At 39.9% G+C, this 26,506-nt stretch overlaps 1 protein-coding gene across 1 annotated transcript; it reads left to right on the top strand.

Moving 5' to 3' along the window:
- Window positions 1-2,720: 2,720 nt before the first annotated feature.
- Window positions 2,721-17,747, top strand: LOC119488486. The gene is made up of 3 exons (XM_037770206.1): window positions 2,721-2,863; window positions 3,165-5,289; window positions 15,421-17,747. The coding sequence occupies exons 1-3, from the start codon at window positions 2,842-2,844 to the stop codon at window positions 17,138-17,140; spliced, it is 3,867 nt and encodes a 1,288-aa protein (XP_037626134.1). The 5' UTR covers window positions 2,721-2,841; the 3' UTR covers window positions 17,141-17,747.
- Window positions 17,748-26,506: the final 8,759 nt, after the last annotated feature.

The raw sequence follows: 26,506 nt of genomic DNA, 5'->3' as shown, positions 1-26,506 counted from the left end.
AGCTGCGTCACAGGCTTTAGTCTGAATAATGGGAGAGCTGCTGTGAAAAGATGTGAATCACACAGAGGATGAATGATGAACAGAGGAGGTTTCAGGGAAACCAGACTGAATGTGACGCTCAGCTGCATTCACAGCAGCCTCAAAGAAAAGTGTTGACTTTTGCTTTGAACCAGTGAGTCAGAGATTATTAATGCACTTGCGACACAAAAATAGACACATGCACACGAACTAACAAGTGCTTTATGGTATAACCTATAAATAAATATCTACAGTAGAGGGATGGTAACACATTCTTCTGTGTAAGAAGGCAAAATAATTTGATCAGTAAGTGCTTCATGAATAAATGTGCACATTTTCCTATTTTTTATTTCAGATATTGAAATTAAAGAAACAAAGAACCAATTCTGGTACAGTAGAGCAGTCATTCCCAAAGACTGGGTCGGGACCCACAGGTGGGTCGCAGGAGATTTTATTCGGGTCGCCAAAATAAATTAGCAGAATTTCTTCCAGTCTTTTATTTAACATCTATATTTGCAGTATACCTTTGTGCCACATGAGGGAGCCTGAATGTCCGTATTGTTCTGATAATTGTAGCCGACTTATAACATTGAATCTAATATGAAAGGCTAGCTTACATTCTGTTTGTTTTACTGATAAGAGGAAACAAACGACAGCGTAAATGCATTTGTTTGGTCTCATTTATAAAGTATTAAACATGTATATGTTTTCAATAACACATGCTTAAAACCTTGAAACTTCGAAATGGCTGGTTTACCTATTCAAGACAATATAAAGCGATGCTGAAATGACAGTAAAAATGGTCAGGAACGTTCATTTACGCACAAATTCGCTCTTGTCGTGATTTATAGATACAGTATTAGGCCTAGAAAAATAGTTTTGGAAACACTGCAATAGACGACTCTGTGGTGGTTCATTACATATAGGCATATATAGGCCTAAATAATTTATTTTCTGTTTTGTATTTTTCAATCATTCAGTGTAATTCATATATAACTCATTATTACTATAGTATTTGTTTTGACACTCTATCTGCTCCTGCATGACATGTTGCAAGATAATAGCCAGTAAGATTAATTGAAAAGGAAAATTAACTTTTTTTTTCAAATAGAGGATTATGTTTAATTGTATCCGGTTTTACTACCTCGGTTCAGCAGCTTACAGCAAGACACACTTTGTCCCCATCGCTGTCAGCTCTCGGAGGACTTTAAAGTGACAGAAAAGAAAAAAAATACTATGAGGAAAACTTAACAGTAACTTAAAAAACTAATAAGCAACCAATTGCAATTCACTCTGACTGAAAAATCTGTCCCAAGTTAACAATGCAGATTATTTTTGCATTATTGCTGACATTATTTTGCCCCTAACTGCAAGGGGGTGTAAGATGACTCAACAATCATCCACAACATTTGGACAAACTCGGCTAAAATAGGATGCTTCTGTAAACCTGTTCATCATCACTGCCTGGTACTCAGTTTAACTGTGACGCTCAGTGGGAGAGGCCAATTAATCACAAACACTTTCGTTGTCTCCCTACACACACGCCACATGCTGAGAGGTGACACACTGAAGAAGTGCTTCTGTAGTTGTCAAAGTTGTCTGTCACACTACAAGCAACAGACACAAAACACCCTATAACTGCAACGATACAGAAATGAGTGTTATCTGTTTCAGTTCAGTCCATAAACTGGAGAGCAGGCAGAGTCAGACCTGTTGAGATAAGTCCACAGGAACTGAGCCAGCATCCCCTGTGTCACTCATAGTAGTAAGCAATAATATTTGCCAAAGGCTTAACCATTTCCGACACAGCCCAAGCCGAGAAATATAAAAAAAAACCTTAGCCATAGGGAAAGTAGAACTGATGAAACCATAGGAAAGACAATTCAAAGATCTTCTTCGTGTGGCGCCAGCACTGGTGGACTCAGGGCTGGGGTGCCTCCATGTTCGAAATAAACACAGCAAAAGTGCCCTCTTGGATGCCCCTATGATAGATAAAACATGATAAAGTGCCCTCTAGGGTGTCCTTCCAGCCCAGAAAACATGATCAAAAACCATCTAGGGTGCCCTTCCAGGGGAGAAAACGTGATAAAGTGCCCAATAGGGTGCTCTTCTACTGGGGAAAACGTGATAAAGTGCCCTAGGGTGCCCTTCCAGTAGAGAAAACATGAAAAAGTGCCCTCTATGGTGCTCTTCTAGTGGAGAAAAAGGTATAAAATGCCCTCTTGGATGCCCCCTATGGTAGATAAAACATGATAAAGTGCCCCTCCAGGGTGCCCTTAAATGGAGAAGAAGAGATGTAGTGCACTAACCGATGCCCTTAAATGGAGAAAACATGATGCAGTGCCATATATAGGCTGCCCTACATGCTAGAAAACCTTCTGTGGGCTGGTTGCCCTCACTGCATGCAGCTGGTGCCCTTTTTATATTTTTTGCCCCTGCACCTCAAACAGCCTGAGTCTGTCACTGGACAGCAATTACAAATGTTATTTAATAAAAAGACACAAAAAATATAAAAACAGAGTAATTGTAATCCTACAATAAGATTATAATGGGTCCAATATTAATGTAGAATTTACAATATTAAGCTTAAAGCAGCTTAATGAAATAAGTCATCGCATGTATCCAATATCGTCATATTTTTCTACGTCCACGGTAGGTGGGTTAAGGTCAATGGTTGGGCATCTTGAGGGGTGTAGTGTGATGAATGACCATGTGGAGGACTTTTGGGCGGGCATTTTGGCGGAGCAGAGGGCAGGCACTTGATACAGCTCTTTAAGACAGCCCTAGAGAGAAGAGCAGCACAGATCACAGTGACAACGGACAATGATGGATTCTCACTTCAGAGGTTGGTAGAATATTTGACTTGTTTTGTTTTTTACCCCAAGTCAGGTTTGGTCTTTTTACTGTTATTAGAAGAGAAAAAAAAATATCTTAAATGTTTTTCTTTATCTTTTTAAAATTATTCTTTGAGAACTTTGTCAAGAATTGAATTCCAGATTTGGCATTAAAAACTGACCTAATAGAATTTGAGTTGAAGAAAAATGTTGGCATTTCGGATGAACAGTGAAAGATCATTACCTTGCTATTTGGGGTGATATTAATGAGAACTACTTAATTCATATCTTGTGTCAAAATGTGCTTTGCAGGTACCTTGTGGATGATACTCATCTTCTCCACACTGCCACACCTCACCTGCAGCATGTTCTGCCCCAGCAGCTGCACATGTGACGTTACTGGTGCTGTCCGGTGTTCTGGCGTCACCATCACAGATATACCAAAGCGGCTACCTGACCACACATACAAGCTGGAGCTTAAAGCCACAAACATAAACGTCATAAACGAACAGAGCTTGGCAAACCTGAACCTCCTGTTGCGTTTCATGCTGACTTACAGCCAACTACACACTATCCATCCCAACGCCTTCAATGTTGCGCCACAGCTCAAATCAGTCAAGCTGTCGTCCAATGATCTCTCTACCCTCCCTGCTCGGGTTTTCAGTCCACTGACCACTCTGGATCAGCTGTATTTAGATGGGAACCAGCTGGAGACCATAGCTCCGGATATGTTTAAAGGACTTGTTGAGTTGCAGGTACTGGACCTGACCCAGAACAAACTGAGTAATCTATCTTCAGATGTTTTCAACGGACTGACCAACCTCACCTTTCTGAACCTTGGCAGTAACTTCATAAAGAAGCTTCCACCAACCATCTTTCACACCTTGACTAATCTTTGCAAGCTCTTGCTCTATAAAAACAAGCTAGAGGTGCTAGAAGCTGGGATTTTTGATGAACTTGTCAACCTTCATGAGCTAAAAATACATTCAAACCAAATCAGGAGCCTTCCACCTCAGGTGTTCTGGTCACTGAGGAACCTAATTATCCTGACGCTGTCCTCCAACAAACTACAGACTATCCCAGAGAAGAGCTTCTACAACATGCCCAAACTGATCCAGCTAACCATTTACAACAACCCGCTATTATCTCTACCAGACCAGCTAATGGGTCACATGCCTAACATAACGGTCTTTTATCTGTATTACACTAACCTCAACACTGTTCCTGGAAATTTGTTCGCCAACATGTCTGGACTCCAGACGCTTAACTTCCATTTAAATGCCAAGCTGAGGGAGTTGCCCTCAGACCTCTTCTGCTGCGTTCCCAAGCTTGAGAAGCTCTCATTGAAATACAACGACCTCCATTATCTACATCCTCAGTTGTTCTCCGGACTAACCACGCTGGGCACGCTGATTCTCAATAACAACAAGCTGCAGAGCCTACCAGATAACATCTTTCAGGGCCTTGTAGGGGTTTCGTCCGTTGATTTGAGGAACAATAGCCTCAAGACTCTTCCAGGAGATATTTTCTTGTCAAATACAGTTTTGAAAGCTCTTAATCTGAGTGGCAACCCCTGGGACTGTACTTGTAGTATCAGAGGTATTGCCAAATGGATAAGACATAATGAGCATGTGGTTGTTGACAGACAGGATGTGACGTGTGATAGTCCAGTGTACCAAATGCTCCGCACCGTTGGCTCCCTGCGTGACGAGGAGTTTGACTTTTGCGACGCTACGAGAGTCACGCCAAGTTATTTTTCTACACATGAGCCAACGAAACCATTCAACACCATTTCAACCAGCGGACAAACACCAGCTGTAAGTTCAACAACCATACCGCCCACAACAACATTAACCACCACTCAAGGAGCCACCCAGCTAGTCATCATCTCAACAACCACACCGCTCACAACAACATCAACCACCACACAAGGAGCCACCCAGCAAGTCATCATCTCAACAACCACACCGCCCACAACAACATCAACCACCACACAAGGAGCCACCCAGCAAGTCATCATCTCAACAACCACACCGCCCACAACAACATCAACCACCACACAAGGAGCCACCCAGCAAGTCATCATCTCAACCACCACTCCAACTACAAAACCATCTTCCTTTCGTACCACGATCCTACCAACAACTCCCGAAACTCCCACCAACAAAGAGTTTCTCTTCGCCAATGAGACTCTCTCGCCTTATCACAAGTCACCTACTTTCTACGACACACTGGTGGTTGAACAGGGGCCCGAGTTTGTTCACCACAACCTTCACAAGGGCTTGGTGTACGTGTGGTTTCTTCCCTCGGATGCGGCCTTGACCGGGCTCCTCATGTTTTGCCACATCCTTCTCGTGGCCGCAGGCTTGTTCCTCATTCTTGCTGCCATGTTTTGCATGTATCGCCTCAACAAGATTGTGGATGAGCTGAAAGCTGAGTGAGCACTTCCTCCAGCGTAACAGAACATGTTATCAGGCCCGCCTGGTGTACAACAGACCAAGATAACGGTCCTCTCCCAGAGGTTGCAGTTCATAAAAGATCCCTCTTGGGTGCAGCTTTTCTAGATGTTGTGTTAAGTTGTATCTTTAAGTGTTACTTTAACACTTCTCAGCATTTTGCATTTACTTATTTGCACTGTGGTTATATATTGTATGTCTTAATGCAAATATTTCTTATTATTTTTATTATTTACTTATGTTTCTCTACATATACTGTGTTATATAGCATTATGAACATAATTTTCATGGTACATACTCATTTATTTCTATTTTCATACATTTCTCTATGTTTATATAAAAGCAATTGGAATATGGGATTTAAAATATTCTGATCAAGTTTAATAAGAAGTTATTTTAGGATAGCAAAGAATTACTGTACGATAATACAGTATTGAATATTATATAATGCAGAATGTAAGCTTCAAAAACTGGTGTAAAGATTATATTTTTCATCTTGTTTGTTCATAATTTTACATAATTTATGTAGAGCTGTAAGGATTGGTCAGTTAATCAATAAGTCAATCAAAAAATATTAATCATAACTATTTTGAGAATTTTTCAATCAGGTTTTCAAATGTGAAGATTTGCTGCCTTTCTTTGTCTTATAGGATAGTAAATCAAATAGCTTCAGGTTTTGGACTGTTGGTCGGACAAATCAAGCAATTTGAAGACGTCACTTTGGGCTTTTGGAGTGTGTTTCGCTACTTTTTTATATTTCATAGATTAATCAGTAATGAAAACAATGGTTAGTTGCCTTAGATTTAAGTTTTAAGATAAACATAAAATAAAACTCTTTCTGTCATCCTTGCTTTGCGATCTCCTTGTCTTAAGGTTGCATGCATAATGTGATTCATACTAATGTGAATAGTATCAGTATGTCTAAGTTTTCCACATTTTATTTTTATTTTATTTGTATCTGTTTGTCTTATGTAGAGTGCAATGTTAAGCTTCATAATGCAACCTTAAGCCAAAGTAGTTAGAAGTGATCACAAGTGATTTGTTTCCCTCTAGTGGTGAAAGCTTCAAACTGCATGAAGAGACATCACAACTTAAAAACATTGTTTACTGTAACTTTTGCGTAATTAGTCTGAGTAAATTGCTTTATTTGGAAATGTCTTTCTTTCTTTTTTTCAGATTTTGTAAAATATATAATATAACCAGTAAAATTAAAAGTATATTTACAAAACCTTACTCTTATGTAACCTGGTCCAGCATTGCAGTGTGTTTTCTTGCCCACTGCTGTGATCACATAGCTGACATGCACCAATAAATCAATGTTGACACATATTTGAAGTGTGTTGTTTCATAAACCTGTGTCAGGGCACCAGTCATATTTGAAAATGCTGCTTCTGTAAACATCCCTCTTATCTGAGTTTCTTTTTGAGAAATGTGAATTCCCAAAATTAGTCATCTTGGATAGTGGGAAGTATAACATCATCATCTCTGTAACATCGTTCAAAACAGGAAGCTCTGATTCAGTGATCTTTCAGATTTCACAAGGTCGTGGAGCAGAATAACTGTTGAGATGACTCTTTTGGAAAACAGTGCCCCTGTAATTTCACAAGCCTCCATTATGAAACAGAACCACAACAATGTGTACACGGTTACAGTTTGTACGATGCCCTTTTTTGAGTGGTCAAAGAACAGTGTGTCCAAGTATTACATATAAATACTATCCTATTTATAACACCACATATCATAACATAACATTACATATCATAACAAAACACAACATAACACAACACAACATAACATAATATAACATAACATAACATAACATAACATAACGTAACACAACATAACATAACACAACACAACATAACACAACATAACATAACACAACATAACACAACATAACACAACATAACATAACATAACATAACACAACATAACACAACACAACATAACACAACATAACATAACATAACATAACACAACATAACATAACATAACATAACACAACATAACACAACATAACATAACATAATATAACAAAACATATAACATAACACAACATAACATAACATAACATAATATAACAAAACATATAACATAACACAACATAACATAACATAACATAATATAACAAAACATATAACATAACACAACATAACATAACATAACATAATATAACAAAACATATAACATAACACAACATAACATAATATAACATAATATAACAAAACATATAACATAACACAACATAACATAACATAACATAACATAACACAACATAACACAACATAACATAACATAACACAACATAACATAACATAACACAACATAACATAACATAACATAACATAATATAACATAACATAACATAACATAACATAACAAAACATATAACATCACACAACATAACACAACATATAACATATAACATAACACAACACAACACAACATAACACAACACAACACAACATAACACAACATATCATAACATAACATAACACAACATAACATATCATAACAAAACACAACATAACACAACATAACATAACATAACATAACATATCATAACAAAACACAACATAACACAACATAACACAACATAACATAACATAACATAACATAACATATAACATAACACAACATAACATAACATATCATAACATAGCATAACATATCATAACAAAACACAACACAACATAACACAACATAACATAACATAACACAACATAACACAACATAACATAACATAACAACATAACACAACATAACACAACATAACATAACATAACACAACATAACATAACATAACATAACACAACATAACATAGTATAACATAACATAACATGACATAACATAACATAACATAACATAACATAACATAACATGACATAACATGACATAATAGTATAAGCGTAGAAAAGGCCTGAAAAAACATAATTTCTATTTAATTTAATTTAATTTTAATTTAATCCTAAAGTTTTCATACAAATGTTTTTAATGATAATAATAACATTATTCTTTGGAGGCAAAGCTTTCAAAGCTTTTTCAAACCTGCACAAAATGACAGCGGATGCCACAAATTCCACGAGAAGTGATTGGACTTTAAAACAAACAGCAAACAAAAGGGGATGAATTGGTGAACAGCACCCAAGTTCATTGCTATGGCAACGGGTGATTAAGCCTTTCCAGTACGCTGAGCTCACACAACAGTGGGCAGACACACACACACACGCACCCACAGAGAGTGAGAGAGAGAGTGAGCATGGTGTGAGGAAATCATACTGATGGGGTCACGGGAATATTTGACCACAGTGCAAAACAGGGGAGTTTTTTTTAATCCAGCCTTTATTTGTCTGCGAGGAATTTATTTTAACGTGGTATTCGGAGTGATTTTCCACAGCACATTTGTAACTCCGCTCTTAGCAGACTCTTAGCTGTAAGAGTAAAGTGATAATCCTCTTATGTCCAATAATTAACTGTTAGAAAGCATTTTGGAATGAACTAAATATAATTCTAGCCAAACATTTTGCCCGAGAGAGCTACAACAACATTAATGTAATGTGTTTCTCTTTGGTCTCCAACTGGTTCTCATGTCACTGGAGCTGTTTTGTCATAAAACAGAGTTCTAAGTTTAGTCATGCCCAATTTAACTATGTAATTAATCATAATCTTTAAGACTGTAACCCTTGTAAACTCACCAATCTAGAGCCATTACTACCTTCAATCCGTGACTCTTGCTTGTCTAGTTGCAACACTCCTGGAGTGATTTTTAGCTGTTGAAAAGCTCCTCAGATGTGAGGGGATGAATACGTACATGGGAAGCATGGGAACTCAGACACTAAACTCTCTTTTTGTCAAAGACATTAAGTCAGGTATACTACATTATTACAACTTTCTTCATCTGACCTTTTGACCTCACTCAGATGAGGACAAGGAACATGAACTTGTGTAAGACTGCAAGGCGTTCTCTGGTTTCACCAACCAGGAAATACAACAAGGTCTTCTGACGCAAATCACAGGAAGGCTTTCTCACATAAATCATAAGTCATAAGTAGCTGACATGACTTTACAATGTCCGAGCTGAGAGCATGTTGAATGACACACTCATAACAAAACAGTAACTCTTAAAGGGATAGTTTGGGTGTTTTGAAGTGTGGTAGTATAGGGTACTTATCCATAGTCAGTGTATTACCTACAGTAGATGACGGTCGGCACGCCCCCAGCTTTGAGAAGGAGACAGGAGTTACTGCACGGGAGCAAAGCAATGTACTGCTCTGGAAGGGGATGGCAGCAAAACATATTTTAGCTCCTAAAAGAAAGGCCCACCAGAAAAAATTAATATCAGTTTAAGTATATGTTATATCTAGAATATTTTCACCAGTTTACCTTGCCGTCAGACAGCCCTTTCCGACGAGGAACTGAAGCCGTTATATCCATCTATGCTCTCGCGAAAGCCACCAGACTCCATGGGAAAAAAACAGTAATTTTACCTCGCAGAACATTGGAGTTGCTGATCTACCGCTGCTTCGATTGGTTAGTTTGTTTGGCTATTGTGTAACTTTGGTGAATCAGAACTAACCAAAGTCACACAATAACCAACCAAAAACATGAACCGATCAACGCAGCGGTAGATCAGCAACGTCCGTGTTCTACAAAGTAAAATTACTGTTTTTTTCAATGGAGTCTGGTGGCTTTGGCGAGAGCAGAGATAACGGCTTCAATTCCCCGTCCGACACATAGACTGTATAGCTGTCTGACAGCAACATAAACTGGTGAAAATATTGTAAATATAGCATACACTCAAACTGATATTGATTTTTTTTAGGCAGGCTTTTCTATTAGGTGGTTAAAATAAGTTTTGCTGCCGGCCCCGTCCACAGTAGTACATTGTTTTGGTTCCGTGCGGCAACTCCTGTCTGCTTCTACTGTAGGTAATACACCTACTATGGATAAGTACCTCATACAACCCCACTTCAAAACACCCAATCACCCAGTCACCCAGTCTGATCCAGTATGCCCAGTTTATCAGTGAAGTTATGGTCCAATGAGGATAAATATCAGAAGTGACGTTTGGAAAGTGGAGAGGGGAAATGTTGAAATGAGAGCCAGTTTAATGATTAAAAGACAGATGATTTTGTTGAAGAATAGCTGTGGCTGGTGCAGTATGACCTGTCGCAGCAGTTATTACTATATGTTCTCTTCTATGTTATCTTCCTGTATCTTTACAGTAAACCAGAAAACCACCATGTTTCCAGTGTGATTGTTGTGCGCTGCAGCAACTGACTGTCTGTACGTTAACTCCACCCTCGCTATCGGTTTTCTGTGGTGAGGAGTTTGTTTGTCATGTTACTGAAAACAGATGGATGTACTTACGGCAACTCAGGAATGTTAAACGCAGCAGAACACTCGCTGCTCAGCCTTTTGTTTTCCCCCACTGGTTTATTTAAGAACATACTAGTCCACGTTTTAGCAGCCACCAAATCCCACTGAATTTACATGAACAGGTTGAGAAAAACACTCATACTATTTCCTTCAGAGGCAATGTACTGTCATGTTTCTGTCATACTGCTTGATAACTTGATTTCAATCTAGATATTCATGCTTCAGTCAGTCTTATACACCCACATACTGTACATGCACACAAACAGAAGCTCTCCACAACACCGGGAAATAATTTAATCCAGAATTATACGACTCTCAAAGCTGCATTTTCCAGAACATGATTGCAAAAGGGTTCATTTGTATCATCTTGCAAATAGTAATTCCCTAGTGGATTTGTGAATGTCCAAAACTGCCAACTGCCCAATAAACCATTGGCTTACAAGCATACCGGGGACGTCATGCCAAAGATATGCGCAGCTGACACTTAAATTTACACACCCAAACAAGAGGGTACGTACACAAGAAACAATGTCACAAACCAAAACAGGACACCAGCTTCATTGACTTTAACCAAATTGTCACCCTCCTTATAGCCCTAACCTCCAACACAAAAGAAGCATGTATTTACATTATTGAAAACATATGGATCCCCTAAGTTGAAGTACAGCTCACACATCCCCTTACATGCATTCAAACAAGCACAGACACCCATAAATACAAATCTCCAGAGGGTGGGGCTTCACCCCCACCACATTTAGCCAAAAATGTGAGCGTGAGTGTGTGAGAGGAGCAGAGGGGGCAGGGGGTACAGTCTGAACAGTCAGTGCCACCGAAGCCTCAGAAAAAGGACCTACAGATCTCATGAGCTCAACAAAAAACTGGTTGGTGAGGGGGAATCGAGTGATGACGAAGAGCAGGAAAATGTGATGGTGTGAGAGTTCAGACGGTGCTGGAAAGTTTCATCAGAGGATTTGTGAAGCTGAGGAGGACGGGAGGACGTGCATAAAAGATAACCAACCTCATTGTCTCTGTTCACTCGCATCGTCTGCCACCACGGGAGGTAAGTTCTGCAAAACGGCAACCTGTCCTGGTTAACAGAGCGCTGATAGCTACTTGTGACATGATTGTCAAGGATAATGAGGCAGGATGAAATGAATCTGAACCTAAATAAGATAAGGATAATGATCAATAAGTTATAAAAGCAACAAGTCTGTGTAATCTATGCTACTTTTATCTTGAAAATACAACCTTGAGTACATAATTCAACTTTTATTTTGTTAAATACTTTGTGTATTTATGTGAAAACTACAATACTGCACATAGGATTCTTAGTTTTCCCTGAATTTAGTGACGTTTTTTGAAAGAAAATGTGGTTTATTTTGAATAACACTACGTTAGATAAAGTGGTAATTAAAAACCTTTTATATAAAACATGAATTAACTTGACTGGCTTGACTGCTGGTCTCTGGCAGGACAGATGCCCACTTTGCTAGTTCAGTCTTTTCATGACAGACAAAGTGCTGATCTTTCAGCTATGGCAAAAGGGGGAAAAAATCAAAGCAATTAATGGTGAGCTGGAAATGTTTTAGCCATTACACCGTCCTGCAGAGCATTCCAGTCTGACCCAGTCTGGAGCAGACAGTGGTGGTTTTGGTTGGACTGGGATGTTATAATATATACCAGAGAGGAAGCATGGTTAAGCTGTCAGGTTTTATGTCTAGAAGCAGTGATGCTAGAATGGGTCATGTGTCTGAAAGCTACTAAAGCTGATTAAATCCATTGTTGCTAACAGTGTTTTTGTATGTACTAATGTTTTCCACTGCAGCACATTCAAGGGAAGGGGAACTCTATACAGATAACACAATATGGATATCTGACCCTTTAGTTTTCCAGCAGTTGCGTAATCAGATACACATCCCTGACTTAAAAGTGAACTTTGATGTTTCACATTCACAGCAGTAAAGAAAAGGGCAGTGGTGCTAGTGAGAAAAGCAGTGGGAGTTGCCCTACACAATAACCTAATTCAAACAAATGATAAAAAGGTATAGCTAATATTACTAAGGGTTAGGGCTAATACAAGTAAGGAGTGCTGGTAAAGTAGGAGTACTGGTAGGGTGGGATTAAAGAATAAACAATTTTAAAATAGTTTATTCTTAATTAACAAGGAAAACATTATTTTCCCTTTCACAACAGGGACCAAGCACCCCACCTCTTGAATGAAAGCAGACAGGAGTACAAAATTTATTGAAAATGGAAACAGCTGTGATGCACCAGGAAGTATTTTATGACCCTCTAGAGAAAGAGAAGAAAAGAAAAGAAAAGAAAGAAAGAAAGTAAATAAATCTGGTACCTCTGTGGCTGAGCTCATTCGGGTCTCTTTAGAAAGTTACTTCCTAGGAAAGACTCTCTCTGCACCCTAATACACCTCAGCCACAGAGAAACAACTCAAGCTTGCCAACCTTAACTTTAAATGGATTTGTATGGAGAAGCAGGTCATTATGTTGGCACAGCTTTGCCTTCGGAGCCTCCTGCGCCATAACAAACAGCAAGCACAGCCTCAAACATGAGCAGGCAGTCTGTCATATTTAGATGCACCGTAGAAACAACAAAGAAATCATTCTGCACGTGGCAGCAAACCAAACACAGGGTCCACATTCATTGAGAACATACTCTGCAGTTTGGGGATTTACTTCTAAAAACATACTGCAGCAAACTTTATATTTGAGCTCCAAAAAATGCTGTTGAATGCAAATCCTAAATAAATGGTTTTAATGCCAAAAGGCTGTAAGCATGGTGAGTTACCAGCCAACCCTGTTGGCAATGCTGACGGGCAACGCTCCTAGCCACAGGCAACAAAGTACAACACTGGATCAATTTATGCAAATGTCTCCTTTTTTGGTTTAAACAAGAATGCTGAGGCTGCAACATGTAGGCACTGTTACTAATTAGAGTTGCCTTCAGTATAACTGCCTTATTATGGTGATGATTTAAAATGCAGAGAATCCCCTTTGTGGCTGTTCTTTCAGTGAGAGAAGAAAAAAACAGACCACAGTCTCTTCCTTTGCTGTCCTGGAAACTAACAACTATTGCACATCAAATCTCAGAGAGTAGTGCAGTGAAGTGAAAACAACAAACACAATAAATGTTTAGAGTGGAGCAGTTCATGAGCAAGAGTAGACCCTATGAGGTTGTCAGTCAAACTGGTATCATATGAAACTAAAAAAAACTAAGGAATCCATTGGTACCAACCATGTCCTACTATCTTGTCGCCAAGGAGGTTAAATAACGCTCCAAACTTGCGCTAAATTTTATTGAGGAAAAACTGGCATGGCCATTTTCAAAGGGGTCCCTTGACCTCTGACCTCAAGATATGTGAATGAAAATGGGTTTTATGGGTACCCACGAGTCTCCCCTTTACAGACATGCCTACTTTATGATAATCACATGCAGTTTGGGGCAAGTCATAGTCAAGTCAGCACACTGACACACTGACAGCTGTTGTTGCCTGTTGGGCTTCAGTTTGCCATGTTATGATTTGAGCATATATTTTATGCTGAATGCAGTACCTGTGAGGGTTTCTGGACAATATTTGTCATTGTCTTGTGTTGTTAATTGATTTCCAATAATACATATATATATACATTTGCATAAAGCAAGAATATTTGTCCACTCCCATGTTGATAAGAGTATTAAATACTTGACAGATTTCCCTTTAAGGTACTTTTTGAACAGATAAAAAATGTGCGATACTTTCTGATTATTCTTTATTAATTCTGGACAATCATGCGATAAATCATGATAAATATTTTAATCGATTGACAGCCCTAATTTATACACAGCCAACAATTTCAAATTTAAATGGGAATTGCTTTTCAGAGCTGCAAACATTTATGTTTTGTAGTAAATTGCAGTGCTTTATCTCTATTGTTTTGTGTTCCTGGACTTTTCTTGGACTTTACTCCAGTCCTCCAGAGTCACAGAGGACACTGAAAAACATTCACAGGCTGAGTGAAAGTACTCCCAGTGACTAGTTAACTGACTTTGATGTGTAAAATTGGTGAAGTGCCCATTTGAAGAAACAGTGTGTAACATTTTAGGGGATCTATTAGCAGAAATGGAATATAACATTCATAACTATGTTTTCATTAGTGTATAATCACCTGAAACCTGAACTAATCATTGTGTTTTCGTGAGCTTAGAATGAGCCCTTCATATCTACATAAGAAGCGGGTCCTCTTCACAGAGTCCGCCATGTTTCTACAGTAACACAGAACGGACAAACCAAACACTGGCTCAAGAGAGATCCTTTTCGCTTTTTACGTTACCTGAAGACCACAATAGTTCTCCGACATGCTTGTGAAACTGCGGTAATGTGAGCTGCAGAGTGCCAAACCATGGTACCGCCAGCCTCCATCTGGCTTCTGTTGCTCTTAAAGTAGTGTTATTATGGTAAGGGTGGCCTCTGAGCGAGGCGAATGGTGTTACCACGGTTTTGCACTCGGCGGCTCACGTTACCGCAGTCTTTGCAGGGGGGTACTCAGTTGGTTGCAATCTGCAACCACACCACTAGATGCCACCAAATCCTACCCACTGTACCTTCAAGGACAAAAACAGGGGGATTTAGTATGTAATGACCATGATATGTTTACAAAGCCCTTTGCCACCTGTGTAAATCTGATACAAGATTGATAACCAATCTTCACTGTAACATTTCTTTTGTTCCAGGTTAAATAATGGACCTGCCCCTGAGCCTTCCTGTGCTCTTACTTCTCTGTTCTCTTAACGCTGTTGTTTGGGCGTGTCCGGATGGATGCAAATGTCAAGGAACCAAAATCCTCTGCAGTGGCCTCTCAGACTTCCCCACAGCTATGCTCTCATCTACCACCACCCTCTACTTCTTCAATTGCAGTATCTACTTCCTGAAACCAGAGGACCTGACTGATTTCTCTAATGCTCTTGGCATCTTTGTGATTAAAGACACTGTTTTGAGGGAAGTGCGTGCCGGCACATTTGATTCCACTCCGAACATAGGAGCCTTGGGGTTTACTAACACCGAGCTGCAAGATCTCCCCGACGCCTTGTTCCAAAATCTTCAAAAGCTTGAGTCTCTGAATCTGAAGAGCAACAAGCTCTTGGTTCTCCGCCCTAACTGGTTTTCCCGGCTGGCAGGGCTGAAAGTCCTTGACCTCAGTAAGAACCTTTTCACTTCTGTACCTGTGGAATCTTTTCACCCTCTTACTGAGCTGCAATACCTTTTGCTTTCTGGAAACAATATCAGTCAACTACCTAGTGAGACATTCAAGGGTCTCTCTAAGCTGAAAACCTTACGGCTTAACAAAAACTTGCTACAGGAACTCCCCCTTGGCAGTTTGGACGACCTTGGAGACCTGGAGGAACTATCCCTACATGACAATCTAATCACTCATCTCCACCATGACCTGTTCTCCAATACTTTGAAACTCCAGAAGCTGTTCCTCTCCAACAACAGGTTCACAACTCTTCCCCAAGGGATCTTCTTAAACCTGCCCCTCCTTTCCCAGATCTCCCTGTATGAAAACCAGTTGGAGAGTCTGGGACCAGGAGTGTTTGGGCCCATGGCCCTGCAAGAGTTGTGGCTGTATGATAACAAGCTGAACCGCGTAGAGGACGACACGTTCAGGAACCTGACTCAGTTACGTCTCCTGGTGCTCAGTCGCAACCAGATCAGCTCTGTATCCACCAATGCCTTTGGAGGGTTGGAGCAGCTGGGAGAGGTATCACTTCACACCAATCGGCTCACAACCCTGCAAACGGGGACTTTCCAAGGTCTGCCCAGTCTGGTCAACATTTCCTTGGAGCACAATGACATCAGCTCCCTTCCTTTGGGTTTTCTCCAGGGCCTGAGCAACCTGGGACAGATAGACCTGCGAAATAACTCCCTTCCCAACCTGCCACAGGAGAGTCTAGATGCCCTCACTGTAGCAAAGGAAGTCCTCTTGCAGCAGAACCCCTGGAGGTGTGACAAGGATATTCTGCCACTTAGAGACTGGCTGACACAGCACCCATCCAAGGTCAACCAAACTCTTGTGGTCTGTGAAACACCTTTCAGTCTGAACGGTGAGGTGATTGCTCTGCTGGCAGACGAGAACTTCCTGCCTCTCAGCACTACAAAGGAGCCTCCTGTGTTGACCTCAACGGAGAAGAGGAGGAAACCTCCCACTCCTCCAACGAGACGAAGCACTTCCTCGCCTGCTGTCAAGACCACCCCCCCAACTGCAGAGCATGAGGAGGTCACCAGTGGTGGCCAAGGGGAGAAGGGAACAGTTTCTAATGATACTTCGATCACCCTCATCATCATCGCAGTAGTGGCCACTGTCATCATCAGCACTGTCATCATCAGCTGTGTGTGCTGGAGGAGGAACAAGAAAGGCAGGGGAAATATAGGCCGCAGAAATAAGAACTCTGTGCTGTAGATCAGACCACACAATATTAGCATCCCAAGAACTTTTAAAGCCAAGGGAAAATGCTCAGTGATTACTGTGGTTTACTCGGAAAATGTGAAGCCCAGAGTTGATTTTGGTGCCTCAAAGGCAACAGAAAGAACCGCTTCAGCTCTATTCAGATGTACCAGCTAGAACAAAGTTACATTTTTAATGATCAAATTTACCAGCCAGTATTCCTCTTCATGTGTGCTGTAAAAAGAGAACAGACATTGTATGTACTAACGGTAAAAACACCCACATTGCCATCTTGTGGGCAAACTGGACACTTTGTTGAATGTAAGCTAAGATGCACTGAACTGTGTACTTCTTATAGTAGAATTAAGACTGCATTCAATATTTTGTTTTCCATTTTTCAGTATTAGTAATTGCAGTTTGACAATGGCTTTTTGTGCTAACAACAATACATTTAGGAGACAGCTTTACGTTTTTTGCAAAATGGCTATCCATGAAAAATCATAACGTGTTATTTTGACTCCACTGTAACACAATTCATCCCATGGTTTCCACACTTACGATGCAACATGCTACTACATGTATATTTTGAATAAATGCACTACTTTTAGTGGGAGCAATCTTACTTTGTGGTAATCATTTACCGAACTAAGTGGTACTAGATGGAAGTTTCGCCTCCCTGAATCTGATAGCAAGTTATCTGTTATCTACACATTATTCAGGAGTGTATGGGAGGATAAAACTCCAATTAAAGGCTTCTGAAAATTAGCTTACCCAGTAATTAAGGTTAAAAAGGACCTATAATGCTTATTTTCAGGTGCATACTTGTATTTTGGGTTTCTACTAGAACATGTTTACATGCTTTATTGTTCACAAAAGACTTTGCTTTTGTCATACCAGCTGTGCTGCAGCACCTCTTTTCACTCTGTCTGAAACACTCTGTTTGAGCTCCTGCAGCACCCTCCCGAAAAGCCCCGTCTGCTCTGATTGGGCAGCTGGCCCACTGTCGTGATTGGTCAACCAAACCAAACTCTTCGGACTCCGCTCCAGCTCCGCTCCAACCAGCTTTTTTTGAGTGTGTGCCAAACTAGCCCCTAGGCAGGTATTATGCGTTACTTGGTGACATCACCACGTTACAGAAGAAAAGGCGGGACTTCAAGCAAGGCGTTTCAGGCAGATTAGGATCAGTGTTTCTGTGGGGGAGAGTAACTCCCTTTGGCCTGGACTTTGGGCTTTGTATCTTTGCAGACCTTTTACATGCACAAAAAAATATATAAAACGCTAAAGGAAAGGGAAAAAGCAGTAAAAGCACTTTTTTTTTGTAATGGAGTGATAATGAAGCGATGGTGTACATTTACCACTGGTAATAACTACAGCCAACCTATCTAGCTTATGAAGGAAGTCAGAATAATGTTTGAAATTATTTAGATAAAATCCAAATACTCCACCCTCTGCTTTGCCTGCAAATATAGATGCCAGACAAAACAAATAAGTCACAAATGATGTAAAGTATGTATGTCTTATTATTGCCTGACAATAACAATGTTCTGGGAAGGAATTTAAAACAAAACATAATCATCAAACTGGAGTTAAAGGCATGTGAAACGGAGGTTTCTGCTTTTCCTGATGTGGGAACAGAAGCATATGTTCAAAATGACTAAATGTTTATAATCCACAAAGTATGGTAATGTTTAAAGCATATGCATGAGTGATGAATATTCAAGCTTTTATCTGTTGATAACGCTACTGAATAACATACTTTACATAGCACATTAGATAGTAGGTACTGCAGTCTTGGATTCAGTAGTGAAAACTTAATTATCCATCAAATTTAAAATTACTATTTAATTCTTTTGTATGCAGTGATGTCAGAAGGTGCTGTTTTGAACTCTACTTTAATCTAGAATATTCTGAAAATTGAAAACAAAGAGTTTGTGGATGTTGTTGAAATGTCAGTGATAGAAATAAGAAATTTCAGTAACTGGCTGAAATATTAAAAACCTTCCGCCCTTGCTCTTATCTCAAGCTGCAGAAGTGTGTTACACCACACCTCACATAAGATGCAAAACACTCGAGGTCTGCTGGCCAACATCGATACAGAAGACAACTAATGAGACTGAGCTTGTTTGTGGCTGTTCACTGCTGTAACAACCTGTTTCATCCTGGGACAAGAAATAATAAGGTAGGTTTTGGCATTTGTTTGTAACAGCACATAGATTTAATGATAACTTGACATAGCAAAGGTTTTTATGGTGTTATTATTGTTACTTGACCACTCATATACTATCACAAGAAAGAGAATAAATTACATTAAATGGATAGTTTGGTGGTACTTATCCATAGTCAGTGTATTGCCTACAGTAAATGTTGGTCGGCGCACCCCCCAGCCAGAAGTACTGGTACCGGGGTAAAGCAATGTACTGCTGTGGACGAACGAAAGGCTCACCTAAAAAAACAATATCAGTTTAAGTGTACGCTATATTTAGAATATCTTCTGATGGGGAGCTGAACTGAAAGAGATACGTATGTATCTCTACTGTTTTTGTCAACAGAGTCTGCTGGCTTTGAAGAGAGCAAAGTTAATTTCCCTTTCAGTTCAGTTGCTCTTTGGAAAGGGCTATCTGATGGCAAGATAAAGTGGTGAAAATATTCTAAATATGACGTACACTTAAATGGTTATCGATTTTTTTAGGTGGGCCTTTCTTTTAGGTGGCTAAAATACATTTGGCTGCCGGCCCCATCCACAGCAGTACGTTGCTTGCTACTGAAGGCAATACACTGGCTATGGATAAGTTCCTCATACAACCCCACTTCAAAACACCCAAGCTATCCCTTTAAACTACTTTTTAAACCGTGTACAAGGTCTAAGTTGAATCTATTCAATTTTATAAGTTGTACGTTATCACATTTTTCGTTTCTTTTGTTATAGTGAATAAGCATGTCAAGAGGAAAAGTCATCGTTTTTTTTCTATCTTTGCTGTTTGAGTCTTCATTGACTCAAAACAAACCATGTACAACGGAGACAGACTGCCCCAAAGAAAACCAGGATGTCTTCAGTTCATCTACGACAGAAATCCCACGCCTCCTGAGACCAGGTGTGACGGAGGTTTTCTTTGTGGGTAGCCAGATTAAAACAATCCCCAGAGCAGCCTTTGTTGAAAACCCACTGCTTGAAAAGGTGGAGTTCATGAACACCAACACGACATCTATTGAGCCGGGAGCTTTTGAAGGTTTGGTAGACCTCAAGTTTATTGAGATCTCCACCACTCCATTGATGTCCATCCCAGTGGGAGTCTTCAAAGACCTCAGCAAGCTGGAGACGATTACACTAAAGATAAACAAGCTCCGTAATTTGGAGAAAGGCTTGTTTGACGGCCTTGATAAAGTAAACAAGCTATATTTACATATGAACGAGATCGAATCGATTGAAGACGGGATCTTTGATGGTCTCGAGAACCTTGAAATGCTCCATTTAGGTAAAAACAATCTCACCGCTGTATCTGCCGACTTGTTCTCACATCTAAAGAAACTGCAGACACTGCGGCTTTACGAGAATCAGCTGACCACCATTCCTGATGAGATTTTTCAGAATTTACCGAACTTGAGAGAAATTGGCTTGTATGGAAACAAAATAGCAGAATTGTCACCTAATCTATTTCCACATAAAGACAAACTAATGAAGCTGTTTTTGGATAGTAATCTTCTGACTAGTTTACCTCAAGGATTCTTTGTTGGCTTCCCTCAGCTTAAAACGCTGACCCTACAGAAGAATCAACTGACTAGTCTACCACCTGTGCTTTTTGGAGAAATGCCTAAATTGACAGTATTAAGCCTCAGTCAAAACAATCTCAGCACTCTTCCTATAGGAATATTCAGCCCTCTGAAGAAAATCAAGAAGTTAGATCTGTCTAATAATCACTTTGTCACCTTGTATGCTGAGTACTTTGAAGGCCCTGAGGAGCTCACAGATCTGAATCTACAATACAACGAGATAAAGTCGCTGGACGCAGATGTGCTTGAAGGGTTACAATCACTGATGACACTCAGGCTGGCTCACAACGACCTCCAGACGCTTCCTGGGGATATTTTTGAGCCTTTAACAAAACTGAAAAAGCTTTACCTCAATGACAATCCTTGGCGCTGTGACTGTAATCTGATAGATCTTCACATCTGGATGAAGGCAAACTCTGACAAGATTCAGGCTCCTGCTGTCTGTGAGTATCCAGAAGATTTAAAAGGACACGAAATCAAATCACTAATAGAGGAGCAATTTATTTGCCCCACCCTTCCCCCCACAACACTCCCAACAACAACACCATCAACCACTTTGACAACTACAACCAGCACACCACTAGCCACAACACCCACAACCACGACAACAACTGCACCCACCACCACTATAACAACTGCACCCACCACCACTCCAACAACAACTGCACCCACCACCACTCCAACAACTGCACCCACCACCACTCCAACAACAACTGCACCCACCACCACTATAACAACAACTGCACCCACCACCACTCCAACAATTGCACCCACCACCACTCCAACAACAACTGCACCCACCACCACTATAACAACAACTGCACCCACCACCACTCCAACAACTGCACCCACCACCACTCTAACAACAACTGCACCCACCACCACTCCAACAACAACTGCACCCACAACAACTCCAACAACAACTGCACCCACAACAACAACAACAACCACACCCACGACCACTCCAACAACAACTGCACCCACAACCACTCTAACGACAACCGCACCCACAACCACAACATCAACCACACCCACCACCACTCTAACAACAACTGCACCCACAACCACTATAACAACCGCACCCACAACCACTCTAACGACAACCGCACCCACGACCACTTTAACGACAACTGCACCCACGACCACTCTAACAACAACTGCACCCACCACAACTCTAACAACAACTGCACCCACCACCACCACCTCAACAACTACGCCCACAACAACTATGACCACAACTACACCTTCAACAACTACGCCCACAACCACCACCCTCACGACTACCCAACCGACCACCACCAAAACAACGACGCCTCCTCCACAAACCACTGCAGTGATCTTCACCTGCCCCACGGAGCCGGTCACTCAGGAGCTATCGCCTTCCTTCATGCATCAGTACAGAAACAAAGTTCAGGGGTGCAAATCTCAGATGATGATCTACACCGCACTGCTGCTGGTGGAGATCACCTGCACAGTGGTGCTGGCTAAGTTCACCCTGTCTATTTACCGCCTGCTGCAACACAGGGAGAGGACGAGCCAGACGGTCAAACTCACCCACTTCTCCTATAGGAGAGAGGTCATACTCAGGCCTCTACAAGAGGTAGAGGCAGAGACTGAGGTACTTTAAAGAACAACAACACTTTAGACAAAGCTCACTTGTTTGATGGTAAATGAGCACATTAGCAGCCATATGACCTATATGATCCTTAGGTAAGATGCTGAACGCTGTATTTGCTTATATAAAGGCTAAAATGTAATATTAGCAAAAAAAATTGTCAAATTAGGGCTGTCAATGGATAAAAATATTTCATCGAAATTAATCTCATGATTGTCCATAGTTAATCACATTTAATTGCAAATTAATCACACATTTGTTCAAAATGAACCTTAAAGGGATATTTGTCAAGTATTTAATACTCTTGTCAACATAGGAGTGGACAAATATGCTTGATTTATGCAAATGTATGTACATATTTATTATTGTAAATCAATTAACAACACAAAACAATGACAAATATTGTCCAGAAACCCTCCCAGGTACTGCATTTAGCATAAAAAATATGTTCCAATCATAACATGGCAAACTCAAGCCCAACAGGCAGCAACAGCTGTCAGTGTGTCAGTGTGCTGACTTGACTATGACTTGCCCCAAACTGCATGTGATTATCATAAAGTAGGCATGTCTGTAAAGGGGAGACTCGTGGGTACCCAGAGAACTCATTATCATTCACATATCTTGAGGTCAGAGGTCAAGGCACCCCTTTGATATTGGCCATGCAAGTTTTTCGCCAAAATTGAGTGTAGATTTGGAGCGTTATTTAGCCTTCTTCTGGACAAGCTAGTATGACATGGTTGGTACCAATGGATTCCTTAGGTTTTCTCGTTTTATATGATGTCATGATCTTTTCTCTAGCTTTAAAACTGCTACAACCTCCAAAAGATCGATATCACAAGTTGCGTTAAAACGTTAAAGAAATTAGTGGCGTTAAAACAAATTTGCGTTAACACGTTATTATTGCATTAACTTTGACAGCCCTTAGTCAAATATCAATAAAAGTAATGTTATATATTCTTAATATTATCATGTTGCTGATGTAGCAGGCTGTACATATTATGTGGAAATGCCTCATCTGGATTTTCTTTTTTGCTATAAAAGATTTATGAAAAATAAATGTAAATTTTTGTAAGCATAATAATGTGTTATATGACAATGATTAAAAAACGTCTTCCTGTAAATCTGTTTGACTTGTTATGATTAAAATCAGGCAATTTGGCCGCAACAAACACCCTCTTACAGCAGAGGGAGACAGAGATCCACGAGACTTCAAATTCTGTCTCATTCACAGAAACGAGAGGAGCTTAGGAAACTTTATCTAACACAATCTAGAATTGATGAACACCTGTCTGCAACTTATATGACACACTAGTAGATTGAATAAAATGTACGGGCTTGTTTCTTCTGCTCAAGTTATGTATTACAGCTTTATTTTTTCATCATCAGTGGTACTCTATCTTCTTATCTTATGATGAAATTACTGCACTCTTTCCAAAAGGTCAAAATGGAGCTTTATAGCTAAACAAGGACCATTCATGAAGTGGCAGGGTGGAGGGGTCTGGAACTTGTGTTTGGTAGAGTTGTGTGCCTGATAACTAAAGGTTAAATACATTAATTAGGCCTTAGCACAAAGACAGTAGCACAGGAAGAGAACAGTAGGCCAGATTCATTAACCCAGTGTGTGAACATATGTGTGAGTTAGTGCATGCTTGTGAGAGATAATAACAGATTCAAAAACTAAAATTAGTAGAAACTGTTTGCCTGCTGTATGCCCTTAAAATATGGTAAAGCAGAATAATGACTATGACACTGAACAGTAACTATGAGGTTAAGTGTCAACTTTCATTTAGGTTTAATTGTAACAGTGTGGTCCTTTTCATATAAACTAAAAAGGAACTAAAAAGGTACTTAAAAGGTAAAAGGGGCTATGAGTCACGACAATGGCGACATCTTAGACCTGCCTTAAAGGAAAAGTGTGTAACATTTCAGGGGATCTGTCTAGTACAAATGGAATATAATATTATTTACTGTTTTCATTAGTGTACAATCACCTGAAACTAAGAATCGTTGTGTTTTCGTTAGCTTAGAATGAGCGCTTCATATCTACATAGGGAGCGGGTCCTCTTCACGAAGTCCGCCATGTTGCTCCACAATGTTTCTACAGTAGCCCAGAATGGACAAACCACACACTGGCTCTAGAGAGAGGCTTTCACGTTTTTACGTTACCTGAAGGCCACCGTAATTCTCTGACACGCTTTTGAAACTGCAAAACTGTGGTACCGTCAGCCGCCGTCTGACTTCCGTTGCTCCTAAAGTAGTGTTATTATGGTGAGGATGGCCTCTGAGTGAGGCGAACTGCGTCAAAACAGTTTTGCACTCGGCAGCTCACGTTACCGCAGTCTTGGAAAGGGAGGAGTGAGTGGAGGGGTACTCAGTTGGTTTCAATCTGCAACCACACCACTAGATGCCATCAAATCCTATACACTGTACCTTTAAAACAGCAAAGTCAGCACTTTAACCTCCTAGTTACTGAATAAAGATGGAATAAACATCTCTGTACAGTATATCAGAGAATAACTACAAACACTGCAAATTGAACTTTGTATTTTGTTAAAAAAAATACCACAATTTTCTGAGATCTCCATGAGCAATTTAGTTTATATATTACTATTATCATCAGTGTCTTTATCTTTTATCTTTTATTCAGTATATCAGTATTATTCAATATATCCCTATTATTGTTATAGATTGTTATTAAAATCAAAATTTACATTTCCTTCATTGTGGTCTTTTATCCTCTTGATTTCATTTTTTTGTGTGTTTTTACTCATATTATTTGTTCACATTGGAGCCACCTGGGGTTACCTTTCAGAAGAACGCTAACAGACAAAATTGTAGTTCTTCACTGTGTTTTATTAGCCTCTCAGGCCAAAGCATCTGCACAGTGGTAGATTATGTTTGTATTTCCACCAAACCTACAGACAATAGCACTCACAGTCTAACCCTTTTGCCCTTAATACTGACTGAAATAACAACAGATGAAATGTAGGACAAAATGTCGAAAACAATGATAATAGTAGCGCTGCAGGAACCTGCAGAAACAAATACTTATGTCCATAAATCTGTTGCCCTTGTGCATGCTGGGAGGCTTCCCACTACATCTACCCTCCCGGGGAGCGAAAATATTAATTATGTCATTATTCCACAACAGAAAGTGTGGGAAGAAACAACCTAATCTACTAAACTACACAATAGTCTGCACATTTCTGTACTGGAGGAGCTTGTACACGTATCAACATCTTCTCTTTGACCATTTTGTTTGGATGCAACATTTATAGTATTAATGATATCATGTGTTTGCCTACTGAACCATTAATAAATTGCCTTGTTGTAATCTTCTGTGGACATTTAGTTTCTCTTTCGCAGCTGTGCCTTTTACTCATTTTGTATGCAAAGAAGAAACTCAGCAATCTGGAGGTGCATAGATATGAATCACTTCCACTAGAGGGCATTTCTGTATTGGATAAAACAGCACCGTACAAACACGAAAGACTACAGAAAATAGATTTATTTAACTTTTTCACTTCCTAAAATGTTCCCAGTGTTTTTTCTCCCCTGGGTGACATTGCTGTATTGAATTACAGAGTAGGTTCCCGTTGAAATCAAGTGACACAGATAAGAGAATGTAGTTTCAAGTATAATAAAATATGTGTTCATATTTAATCAGATGGGATCCAATCTAAGACTACTCCAGACACGGCGACTTACATAAATCCCTTTAGAGGAGTCTTTTGTGAAGGAAAAACAATGTTATGAAGTTGCATACAGCAAGGCTTGTGAATGAGGAGACTGAATGAGGGTAACATAACTTTGCGTTATCAGATTTACCTCAGGGCTATATGGAGAAACCCACACAGATAGGGAGGGATGATTGCATCAGTTGCTGTAAGTGGGAAACAATAAATAAGCTGCTATATCAGAAAGGACAGATAGTAAACCGGCATTAAATGTATTTGTTAATTTTAGCTTCTTAATCGTATAACAAGTCTTGACCAATT

Source organism: Sebastes umbrosus, chromosome 5 (assembly GCF_015220745.1).
Source record: "Sebastes umbrosus isolate fSebUmb1 chromosome 5, fSebUmb1.pri, whole genome shotgun sequence".
Taxonomy (NCBI): domain Eukaryota; kingdom Metazoa; phylum Chordata; class Actinopteri; order Perciformes; family Sebastidae; genus Sebastes; species Sebastes umbrosus.
Note: the sequence above shows the minus strand (reverse complement) of the source record. Positions and strands in the feature narration are given on the sequence as shown.